The sequence below is a fragment of the Ochotona curzoniae genome, unplaced genomic scaffold (assembly GCF_017591425.1).
Source record: "Ochotona curzoniae isolate NIBS_2020 unplaced genomic scaffold, NIBS_Ocur_1.0 contig_66, whole genome shotgun sequence".
Classification (NCBI taxonomy): Eukaryota; Metazoa; Chordata; class Mammalia; order Lagomorpha; family Ochotonidae; genus Ochotona; species Ochotona curzoniae.
In genome coordinates this window covers 17,581,553-17,594,484 of record NW_024466512.1, presented here as the reverse complement: position 1 = coordinate 17,594,484, position 12,932 = coordinate 17,581,553, and the positions used below count along the sequence as shown (strand labels likewise).

The 12,932-nt window shown below is 42.3% G+C and overlaps 1 protein-coding gene across 6 annotated transcripts in view; it reads right to left on the bottom strand.

Annotated features, from left to right (window-relative positions):
- Positions 1–12,932, bottom strand: part of SORCS1 (sortilin related VPS10 domain containing receptor 1) — a 477,983-nt gene that overhangs the window by 87,377 nt on the left and 377,674 nt on the right. For all 6 annotated transcript variants that reach the window (XM_040992145.1, XM_040992150.1, XM_040992147.1 and 3 more), the window contains exon 10: positions 7,236–7,382. In XM_040992145.1, coding sequence (XP_040848079.1) covers positions 7,236–7,382 — 147 coding nt within the window. The remainder of the gene's footprint in view (positions 1–7,235; positions 7,383–12,932) is intronic.

The window sequence follows — 12,932 nt, the reverse complement described above, 5'->3', positions numbered from 1 at the left end:
TTAGAACCCAGCATAGAATCTGAAATGTCGATGAAAGATTGTAATATCAGCTCACGCTTGTTTGGTTAGGTCATGAAAGACATTGCAGTTTGACACACAGCCATGCCAGGAACACATGGGGCTGATGAGCACCCACATAATCTCAGCAATGTTGGGAGTGGCCCCACGGAATTCCGGAAAGTGCACTGCTGTTTGGGGACTCCTAAGCACATGGCATGCGTGCAGGGCATCACCCAGCGGAGCAGGGCATCACCCAGTGGAGAAGGGCATCCCTGGCCAGGCGAGCACCCAGTCTGCAATTGGAAAGTTGACTGCTAGCCACAGCTGCAGACTTGAAGCTCAGCTGCTTCCAGAGCCACAATTTGCTTAGTACGAAGGATTTGTCCTGAGAGAGGAGTGGGCGTTTTCTGTAGGCCATTTCCACACTGTGCTGTCGCTAAGCTTTTCAGAGGGCTCACACACACTAATCTGAAAAGAAGCCCCACCAATTCCGGTGCTAGCAGCAATGTTAGAAAGGAGATGTTCAGTGCACCTCCCTTCCACTCTCCCATTTGTGGTACTGGATTGCCCCCAGCTGGTACAACGAGAATATTCTGTGGTTGTTTTATTTCTATCACTTTGCTCAAGGAATTTAACACACGTTTGGTGAAAGACAATGCTAACTGACTCAGCCTCACTCTTTTCACTGAAAACTTTCATCTCTGGCAGTTTTGGATACTTGTCAAAGTTAAATGATCAAATATCAATGCAGAGAATTGTTATGATAGAAATCAGGCAATTCCAAAATGTGGAGCACATCAGGCGGGGATCTGCAGCTCTTGTGAACACAGGGCCCAGGCAAGGGCCACTCTGTAGACCTTTTTCTTCTTTCCATTTTGCCTTCCTGCTTCCTTTTCTTTCATTGGCAAATGCATACTGAATCCTTACTGCCTACGAATAGCCATAACTGTCACATTTATCCTCTCACAGCTGTCTCCAAACCAGAGTCATGGCACAGCAGATTCTAAGTGAACTTCTCTTTTTCATATTTTTTCATGTTCAGAAAATACAGGGTGGTGTCACTGATGCATGAGCAGCTAGTGCGCACTGGATGCGGGAGCAGTCTGTACTCCTAAAAGGTGCACTTTGTGCCGTTATTCACACATGGTCATACACCATTGCACGTCCTCAACCCTCAACCAGCAACCTAGGAGCAGCTAAACTCTTAGTCTTCAGTATTTCAAGGTCAGGCACAAAGTGTGGGGATCTAAGAGAACAAAAACAATTGTACAGAGCTTTCCATATAACTTTAGGAAATTCACAGAGCCCTCAAGTCCATCAGTGTACCTGTAGATGCTTTAATTTGCTTCTTTCTTTTAGTTTAATTATTTATTTAAAGATTTATTTGGTCTTTATTAGAAAGGCAGACTTAAACAGAGAGGAGAAAGATCCCCCATCCTGTTGGTTCACTTCCCAACTGGCTACAATGGTCAGAGCTGAGCTGATCCAAAGCAGGAGCCAGGAATTTCTCATGCAGGTGCAAAGCTTTGTGCCATGATCTAGTGCTTCCCAAGGCCATAGCGGGGAGTTGGATGGGAAGTGGAACAGCCGAGACACAAAGCAGTGCCCAAATGGTATCCCAGCAATTGCAAGGCAAGGATTTAGCCACTGAGCAATTGCACCAGGCCAAATTTTATTTATTTTTAAAAGATTTTAGTTAATCTATAATAAATTAATTATTTAGTTTAACTTATTGGAAAGTTACAGAGAGGGAGGAAGACATGGAGTATTGCACCCACTGGTTCACAACAGTCAAGACTGGACCAGGCGCAAGCTGGGAGCTAGGAGCTTCAGCTGGGTCTCCCACACAGGTGGCACGGGCCCAGATACCCAGGTCATGCCCACCTAAGAGATGTTGGACAGAAACTGACTCCACATATAGAGCTGATGCTGCAGGTGCTATCTGCTATGCCACAACACCAGTCCTCTTCCTGATTCTTATATATTTTACTTTAACAGAATCTTTGGGCAGTCCAAGTGTTCATTAAGTGCTTGCTAGAGTTAATTAATCCATAGATGCTCACCAAGTGTCCTTCTGTGGAACTGAAAACTTGTACCCTTTGATCAGCATTGATCTCTTCCCCGCACCCTTGATATGCTGCTTCCGGTAGTCACTGTTCTTGGTTCTTCTGACTTGGATGATCAGATTTCACATCTGTGTACAAACGTGTGGCACTTCTCTTTCTGTGCTTGGACGAAGGCTTTCCAGCTGACTCATTTCTACCATGGCAGAGAGCCACTGACAACGGACCAAATGATGTGACATCTCCTTTCCATGAAATAAGCCAATTTAAAAGATTACTAGAGTCAATCAGATTCCAATTCTACTTCTTTCTCCAAAGTCTCTGTATCTATAGCCTTCAGATCCTATCTTTCTTCTATTTTTATTCCTGTGGCTACTAATCTAAAAGTAATACTAGAAAGAAAGATCACAGCTTTCATAAAAAAAAAAAGCATTGGGTATTTTCTCAAACAGTATCTTCAACATATTCTTCCTCCAAACACACACCCTTACACACTCGTGCACAGAGCCTAATTTTGAACTGGAGCTGGGAACCAATTAGATTGTTAGTGAAGAGTCAATGGCAAAGAATGGAGAGGCCCATGGACCAGGTCACTGGATAGGAGGCATCCAACCCCCGCACTGATGCCGCATAACATTTACAGGCACAGACAGTACAGCAGAGGTGCAAAGCAGCGTCAGGAATCTCCTGGGGCAGCTGCCTGCTCAGCTGCTGGAGAAAACTGCCAACATGAATCCCCAAAGAAGCCAGGGCCTCTCTCCATGAAACACTGCGCTCTCCCTGGAGGCCCAGGATTTGTCACAGGCTCAGCTTAGCTCTGCCTGCTGCCTCTTGAGGGTCCAATCCTGAGGCACGGAATGCAGGTGGAGCACGACCTGTAAAACCTTACCTAATTGTACAATGCAGTCTGCAGAGGAAAGAAATCCCAGCTGAGCCCTCCAGGCAATCAGTCTAAAAGTCCTAAAAATATAGCTCCAAATTACCGTAGATGTCTTATTTCTATAGAATACATTTTAGCAGGGACACTCCATTTGGGGCTGTGATTTTGAACTTGTTCCACGTTTCTAACAGCCCTGCTGGAAAACCTCTTTTTCTAATCACAAGGCTGTGCTTGCAGGGCCACTGTCACTCTCCAAGCACAGTCTACACTCACTCCTCATCTCCTCTCCGCCACCGTTCTCCAAGTCTCGAGGAGGGTTTTAACAGCCTGAGCCTATAGCAGATCAAGGTTTCCCTTCCCATCTTGTACCTTTGGCAGATTTTGTGTAAAGTGATTTGAGTTCCTTGTCATTTCCCCTACTCACCCTGCTGCCTGTTCTCTAAAGCTCAGACTGAAACTACAGATTCAGCAACAGAGTTAACAAGGGAGGTAGGCCAGAAAACTCCCAGACATCATGCAGCTATCTTCCAACAATTCATGTTTTTTCCGCCCTTAATCTTAATGAGCCTTGTGGGTTTGTTGAGGACAGGTTAAACTGGAGCCATAGAGCTTGAGCAGGTAGCTAGGAGGACAAAGCCTAGGCTCTGACTAGCAGAGGATATGAAAGGCTTCCTCTCCTGCGCAAATGTGACTGAAAATATCTTTACTGCAAACATACACAGCACCTGTGTGTGTGTGTGTGTGTGTGTGTGTGTGTGTGTGTGTGTGTGTGTATGAGCATGCACACCATGTGAAAAGGTATAACTCTTGGAATTTATACTTACACATGGAGCTTCCTTTTAGCAGAAGAAGGGATGATAAAGTAAATGAACACATTACTAATTTTAAGCAGGGATATGAGTCATGAAAATAAGATCCGGAACAAATACAATGTCAAATGATGCTCAAGAAAGCTTTGCAATTAAGGGAATCAAAGATATGTATGCCGAGCAATGTACTATCTAGCACAATGGCATTTTAGGAGACATGGCAGGAAGTGCAAAGACCTTTTCTTTTTTTTTTTTTTAAGACTTGTTTGTTTTTATTGAAAAGGCAGATTTACAAAGAGAAGGAGAGACAGAGAGAAAGATCTTCCATCTGCTGATGCACTCCCCAAACAGCTGCAATGATCGGAGCTGAGCTGATCTCTTGCGGGTACAGGGTCCCAAGGTTTTGGGCCATCCTCAACTGCTTTCCCAGGCCACAGCAGGGAGCTGGATGGGAAGTGGAGCTGCCGGGATTAGAACTGGCACCTGTATGGGATCCTGGTTCTTGGAAGGTGAAGCTTTGGCCATTGAGCCATTGCCCCAGACCCAGAAGGTACAAACATGTTAAGACATAAACAGTGAAAGGCATTTGGAAATCAAGAATTTTTTTTCCTTTCAAATAAAATTAAAAAAATTAAAAGCAATAGTAATAATTTATTGCACTGTACACTTAAATGATACATATAATTTTTAATCGATTTTTATGTGAAAGGCAGTGTTAGAGAAAAAGATATTCCATTTGCTGGCTCACACCTCAATTAGCCGCAATGGGTAGGGCTGGGCCGATATGAAGCCAGGAGCCAGGACTTTCTCCTGGATCTCCCAAATGGATGCCAGGGACCAAAGACTCAGATACTCTTCTGCTGCCTTCCCAGGTCATTAGCAGGGAGATGGGTTGGAAGTGGAGTCACTAGGACTCGAACTGGCCCCCGTATGGGATGCTGGCATTGCCAGGAAAGACTTGGCCTGCAATGCCACAGTGCCAGCTCTGAAAATGGGTATTTTTATTAGCTTTATTTTAGCAAAGTTTTTCTTTTTTATAAAGTTTAGTTTTGAAAATCACCTTGGCTACTCCACAGGGAATGAAGTGCCAGGTAGAAACAGCAGTCAGGTGGCCATTACTGCAGCTTGGCTAAGAAGTGCTTATAGTTTGGTTTAGGATACTCTCCATGGAAATAAGGCAATTTAGCTGCTATGGTGTTTATATTTCAGAAGGTATCAATGGAGATATATGACACTGAGGTGGGGATACAGCAGAGAACATGTTGCTAAGTGTTTTATTTAAGAGTAATTTTATTGGCACATTTATGATGTCAGTGCTTGGGCAAGCCTGTTAAGGTGTCATGGCGAATTCCCTCTTACTGACACTTAACTTCCACAGTGCTTGCTGGGAATGTAGCACCACGTTAAGATTCTGGTGCATTCCATGCATCTTTGGCTAAGTACTACATGGCTGCGAGTTGGAATAGCTAAAATAAGAACGTCACTGTACTATGCCTTGCAGTGAGTAGATATTCAATAGGCAGCTGTCATATTTATTTCTTCTGTCACTGGCTTTGTGCACTGACTGTAACAACTGGCTGTCTGGCCCTGTAAGGTGCTCGTAATAAGGATGGAAGCTGAGTGGAAGGCTGAATTTCAGAGTGCTTTTCCTGATGCACAGTGACAACTGTGATGCCCTCTGCAACTAATAAGGATAAGCTATCCCTGCTGGCATCAACTCAAGGAGGAGGGTGACCCACCTACAGCGGTGTGAGAGGAACCTGCAAAGTGGCTGTCGAGGCTTGGAGGGATGCAAAAACAGAGTGTAGATAACAAAAGAGTCAGAGTTGCATATAGTACGAACACACATATGAACAATTCTGCACACATATGTGAACAACCACACACACATATGTGTACAATTCTACAAATACACATAAGCATGAACAACTCTATACACATGCACACATATCCATGAACTCTACACACATGTGCAAACACGCACAACTACATGCATATTCATGACTGTCACATACATGCACATGTGTGAGCAATTACACACGTGCACACATACACAACCAACTCTACACACATTCAAGCATACATACATGAACTCTACACACCCAAGCACACACACATGAACAACTCTATACACATACACACACATAGACAAACTCTGCACACACACATATACATGACCACATACACTGATCAAGGTCTTCTTTAAAAAATGAAGTGGTATTTCTTCTAGATTTATACACGTGTCTCTCCATCGTCTAAGCTTAAAAACAATCCCTGGGTTGTTTCACAGGAATCAGTAGATTAATTTAATGATACTTGCTTTTATAATTAATTTCTTCTTTCTCTCGCGCATACACTCAGTGTCTACTGGTGTGTCGAGTATGGAGCAGGCATCAGCTACTATGACAGGATGTGACCTTTAACTTCCCTGAGATAAATAAACCAAAAACACCTCAAAGACAAGACCCATCTTCCTCCCTCTGCAAGGACACTCTGTCAGCAAATATATAAATACATTCATAACGTTAGACTTACTGCTCATGTAAAACTACTAAAACCTCCATGCTACTTAAAATAAGGGATAATAAAAATTTTAAAGGGTAATATAATAAACATTTTGGGTTTTGTGGACCATTCATTTCTGGAGTGAAAGCAGCCAAAGGGAATAAACAGATCTGAATGGGTGAGCATGGCCATGGTCCAGTAGAACCTCATATAGAAACACATGGGGTGTGTCAGATTAAGCCCACAGGTCAGAGTTCTTGCCACTCCCAGCTCAGTAGAAAAAGATAAATTAATATAATATAAAGAAAAATCAATCAGTGGTTCCAGCCAGTTCTATATTCAGTTCAGCTGAATTTCTGCACAGGCTATCTATAAGAAAGTAAGAGTGTTTGGGGCATATCTTGAACAGAGATGGAAAACATGGTATTCCTCCCCAAACACGTCAATGGCAGGCCTGGCACGAAGCCTAGTGACCTAAGTCCTCGCTTGGCATATAACAGGACACCGTATAGGTACTGGTTCCCATCCAGCTCCCTGCTTGTGGCCTGGGAAAGCAGTGAAGGATGGCCCAAAGTCTTGGCATCCTAAATCCATGTGGGAGACCCAAAAGAAGCTCCTGGCTCCTGGTTTCAGATTGGCTCAGTTCTGATTCACTTGGGGAGATCTTTCTCTTGGTCTCTCCTTTTCTCTGTAAATCTGCCATTCCAACAAAAATAACTAGATAATCTTTTTTAATTAAAAAAAATAACAAAAAGAAACAAAAAGCATCAATGGCAGTCCTCATCAGAACATGAGCTGGCAATGAAGATCTTGGCGGCCAGAAACAAACTGACCCATAGTCTCTTATCTCATGGACCTAACACAAAGGCAAGCACTGGGATTCTTTCCCATGAGCTCTGCCTTCACATACACTCAGCCCATTTTTTTGTTCTTCTTATGGTACCTGCATGAGGCATCTGACTCCACATGAACACTCACCAGCAAGCAGTGCACAGGGTCCCCCCTGAGGTCGGTGTCCGGGGCCTGCAGCAATCGCCAGTCTCTGCCTTTGTTATATGTGATGAAAGTCTTCACTTGGTTGTCAATCTTCTTGTTAGCCAAGAACATTCCCTTTATCCCTGCTACCTGGGAAAAATTGACATGGCTGAAAAATACATCAATTTCAGAAAGGCTCTATCTGCTAACATATTTTAAAAAAAAAATCAAACTGTCAAATCAATTGAAAACTTTTCTTTCACTCGTTTAAATTTAGGTTTATTTGTTTATTTTTAAATTTTATGATACAGTTCCATTTGAAAACTCTTGGAGCAAAGAAGAGAGTTGATGTGGAAGAGGGTTGGGGAAATACACTAGGCATAAGGATAACAAAACGAATCTGGTAGTTTCTCGTTACTCCTTCGACAGGTGAGCCGGAGCCTGCAGGTGCCAAGGGATAATCCCGTGAACACTTCAATTTTCCTTGCTTGGTAAATGATAATGAAACAGAATCTGCTTTTATTATATGCTAGCACAGTACCCAGAGTCTTAAATACTTTATCTCATTTAATTCTTGCAATGGGTATCTTCAATAAACATCACTGAACTCTACTTCACAAATGAGAACATGCATACTATTTGTCTAGGGTCGCACTGCCCAAGGACACACTGGTAGTAGGACCTGGGGTTTCAACCCGGAATTCTATGGCTTCCCAGCTCATGCTGCTAATGACTATCTAAATTACTGAGTTAGCTGCAGGCACTGGCAATGGAAAGAGGTCAGTAAGCGCTCCTGATACAATTACTATCGCTTTTTTTTTTTTAAGATATCTCTGTTCAGCCAGGAAAACACATTGAGCATAAGAGAATAGCTTTTAAATGTAACAGTGGTTGCCTGAAAGCATCAAACAATCCTTACTCCATTCTTATAACAGAGTTTCTACTATCAGTTGTTCTTAATTACTTAACTTCGACAATATAATTATTCCCTCTTTGTTATATTTTGGACAGAGATAGCAATTAGTAAGCTACCAAAACTGTATACTTAGCAATTACCTTGCATTTTGTTTTTCAAGTATTTCAGTTCATTAAAAATACGTATGTACTTTTTTTTTTTTATCATGCTTGAAGTAGTCACAACCCAAAGCAAAAGGAGGACATGGAGGAAAAGGAATGAGATGTACTGAGTAGTGCATTGCCAAGCTATACAAACATCATCTCATTTAATGCTCATATTACCCACGAAACAGTTAACATTATCTACATTCTGAAGATGACAAAATAGAGACTTGGCTTGGACGGGTATTTGGAATACACTCAAGGCATAAACGAATAACAACAATGCAAGCATATACGAACCTGTTTAATTGAGCACAGGACCTCATTGTCTTAAAAAAACTGTACACAAAAAGAATGAAGCAATAGCTTCAATCTTTTCAGTCTTTGCCGAATACCAAGCACAAAATCACAAACTTCGTATAAACACCCACCAGCATTCACTGCAAAACTGTGTAACAGCCCTTATCCCAATTCTAAACACAAAGAAACCAGGATGCAGACACCAGTCGATTGCTTAAGATCACAGTTGGGATTCCTGCTCAAATCCAATCTTCCAAATTCCAACCTTGCACCAACAAATCCAGTTCCAAATCTGTCAATGCAAAGAGGTCGGGTTTCAATCAATAAAAAACAGATGATCTGCCTTTGTGCTGACACGATCAGACCTCGTTACACTGTACCTGCTGATTTGGCATCTGTGGCAATTTACAGTTGGGCAAATTTGTACTCCTTTGGAAGGACAACTTTGTTAAGCAAATAAATAGTATAAATGGGTTGCTGGGAGGGATGCTTTGAACTACACAGGAAAATGAGCCACATTCTGGGCAACCAACAGCAGCCAGAATCATTTCTTGTGCATTGTTGATTCTCAACCAAATGTGGAAGGCACAAACTCCAGGAGTCCTACCTTCCAACAACAGTGTGTTAATTACAAATGACATTTAGTTGTTCACCACTGCAACTCCAAAAAGGGCTGCTCACCAGGGGACTACACACTAGTTTTGCCTGTGTTCAAGAGGGCTGTCACTGCTAAAATATAACCAAACTGGCAACTCTTTAAGACATGAATTTCATGGATCAGAATTTTCCAAAAAGTAACCCTGTTGTGTATCATACTCATAGAGCAGAAAGGACTCCTGACGATCTTAGCCATTTGCTGCTGTTAAGGGTTACAAGAAGTGCAGCAGGGATAAAAAAATGTTACCAATTGCAGCAGTTTCGTAGCCATTTTCCTCCCTGCCCTTGACTCTTTGGCAAGAGTGTCAGAGCAGGGTTATGCACGCTTAGGAGTTGGTCCATTTGATTTGCAGAATCAGTGACTTCATTGTCCCCTTTCCCATCTAACTGTTCCACATTATCAAATGCCATTTGGGCTGAGAGCTGCACTTTCCAGTTCATGGCTGGAAGCTTGCCATTCAGGTTTCTCTTGAGGAATAACAAGTTGGCAAGGATGGAATATGTGTCAACAGGGGACAGGGCTAGCGAGGATGAACTTATTTCCACTGCAGCTAGCATACTGTATGCGTTTGTGCTGTAATGTTCTGTTTTACTTAATTTCTCTTCCTTCTTGCTGTTCTTAGGGTTGGTACCATTCATTGTTGCTTCAGCTCTGAGCTTGAGAAATCATCTTTCCCATGTCTCACTCCGGGCCCTAAGCAAGATGCCCTTTCCTCTTAATACAATCTCATCATTTCTTTCTCAGGACCTCTGTTCTTTCATTGAAGAACCTTGGACACCAGAAAGGCAGCATTAGTGCCTACAATGTCTGGCTGCACATGTGTGTATGCTTGTGTACATGCATGAATGCGTGAGTCGGTACAGTCTGGGATTCCACTGCACATGGGTTGGTGTGTCCAGATCACTTTTTTTTTCTGTATCTACTCTACATACATATTTACAGAGTGAGATAGAGCTGAGGGCTGGCAGGGAACGGAGACAGAATTTCCTAGGGAAGATACCCCTGTGGGAATAACACACTCGAATGTGGGAAATCTCCTGTGGGAATAGCTGGTATCTTGTCTGCTTTCTGAAATCTTCAAAGATATTTTAGAATACCAGGCTTGCTGGGAACCCGATTTTGTCTGTTTCCTGAATGGAAAGAGTTTGATACCAGAAGTTTCACAGGTAATCGACAAGCTGTGCTTTATTATATCACAGGAAGTAAGATATCATTTGATGAGAGCTTAGATGTGAAGAACTACAGGTGAGACATGCAGTGGAGCACAGTGCACATGAGACATTTACCGTGAGCCAGCAGGACATCGAAGTGCTGCTCCACCTTTTCTTAAACTCCTTGTCACACAGGCCAATTCTCCACCCCTTGGACAGCTTCCCAATCAGCCACTCCCAGTTGTAACCTCCAGGCCCAGCCAACTCAATTCCCCCTTTTCAGAAATTAATATCTCTTTCCATAACAACTGTCTCCAATACTTATCTGATTTTTAAACTCCTATACCTATATCTGTATTTGTAACACATGGACATCAAGCTTTGCATAAGCTTCTTCTATACTCTTTGTACTTCTCATTACAAATTAATTTGCACTTCACTTTCCCTTGTAATCTTTTACATTATGCTCCCTCACTCTAATATAACCTTTGGAGTTTCATTCCCTCCATCAGACTGCTTTTTTAAAATTAATGATCATATAAAGTGACTTTGCACTAATAGCTACTTCTATTTTAATAACCTTGGTAGTAAGAGTCCTGCATTTGAAGACAGAAAACCAATAAGAGTAACTCGAATTTATTGAATATTTATGAATTGTCAGGTACTGCACAAAATGCTTCAGAAGTATGCATACACACATTTATTTATGCACTCCAGAGACGAGTCAATATTTTCCTCATATTGCAGTTTTACAAAAAAGCAAAGTTGAGATGTGACTAATCAATTACATAAGATAATTCCAGTAGAAAGCCTTAAATCTGGAATCCAAGTCAGACTGTCTAAGTGCAGAGCCCACACACTAAATCCTGTGCCTGCACTCTTTCTTCGGTCTTATCTCCTCCTGTAATATCCTGAGGAAAAATAGCGTGCCAGGATGTCACACAGAAAACCGTGTTTCAACCTATTTTTTTCAGTATACTTACATAATTCATACAATAAATATTTTGGGGACTCTACCATGTATCACACATTCCACTGGATACAAAGGATGTAACATGGAAATATCTAAGCAGTTTATCCCAACCCAATGGATGCTTTTAAGAGTTGGACTGTATGCTAACAACTAGAATTTCTTTAATGACTGAAATGACAAACTCAAATATGTCCCTTATTTTTTCACATTTAGTTTCTAGAAAGCCTCTTCTCACAGTAAGCATTCCAATATTCCACAGAGAGGTGAAGTTGAAAGAACATTCACATTTTTTTCCTTATTGTTGCCTGTGCTATTGGTGGAGAGATGACTGCTCCCACTCTGTCAGTCTCAGATTTAAATCATGTATCTTAATTGTCATACAAAGAGAACAAAACTACTGAGGTGATTGTGGCAAGAATGAGAACATTTTCATCACTCAGTTTTTCTGGGCTTAGATAATAGTTTTTTTTTTTTTCTTGCAGAATGATCTTGGTCAGGAGAACCTTATACTTGCAAGGGCCAAGGGTGTTCCCTAAGAAATCAAGGCATAACCTACACCATCACAACGATTGAGTTTTCCCTTCTAGAGAGGGGGCATCCACAATGTTCAGGAGGTGCCGCATGCCTCACAGAACATGCCCTGGTGCCCAGACGCACATGGAGCATATGGCAGTCCACTGGGGCCTGCACAGGACATCTGGAACCACAGTAGAGGAAGGAGAGCAGGACAAATTGATCAACTATCCCAAACAAGCATTGACAGCAAATATCTAGACAAATGGAGACTCTAAGGTGGACTGTGACAGCAAATGGTCCTTGGAAGGCTTTTCCCATCCTTGGATAGGTGAGATAACAACATTTCAGAATTATCAAAATCACTTGATCAGTACGCTCAGAGCTGGCTGTACATCGGGGACCCTAGGATGACATCGGATGACCATTCCCCATCCCCAGGGACTGAGATGCTTAGAAGGATGGGCATGGCGTTTTCCTTTATCCCTTCCCTTCCCCAGATATAGGAAGAAAAAAAAAGGAAATTTGGAAACAATGGTCTCAAACATTATTCCTTGATCCTTGACCCTTCCCACCCTAATCAACTATGCAACTATCAAATATAAAATTCAAAAAAGACATGCCCTGGTTACCAGTTCTACAATTCGTGATGCTCACTGTGGCTCACTCATGCATACACATGCAACTTGAACTTGTCAGCCAAGTGGGTTCACTCCCAACACAACTTTGCTCATAAGCCAAAGTGTTCTTCATTATGGTTAATTAATATTCTCCTCTCCAAGGAAGTAGGATATCGCCCAAGGCTGTCAGACTGTTTCTCATCGGCAGCACACCAACACACTGGGAAATACACAGTTCAGATACGCTCTCTGTACATCACGTGCCCTCGTTCCTCCAGCTCTGCTGTCCTCTATTGCCCAACCTGCACAATGCCGCCAGAACATCTACACCATCCAAGAATGGCAAAGCTCTAGGACACTTGTTTCAAGACCCTTTTCATACAACTGGATTCACTAGACAAGACTGGGAATGTTCAGCTTTAACTC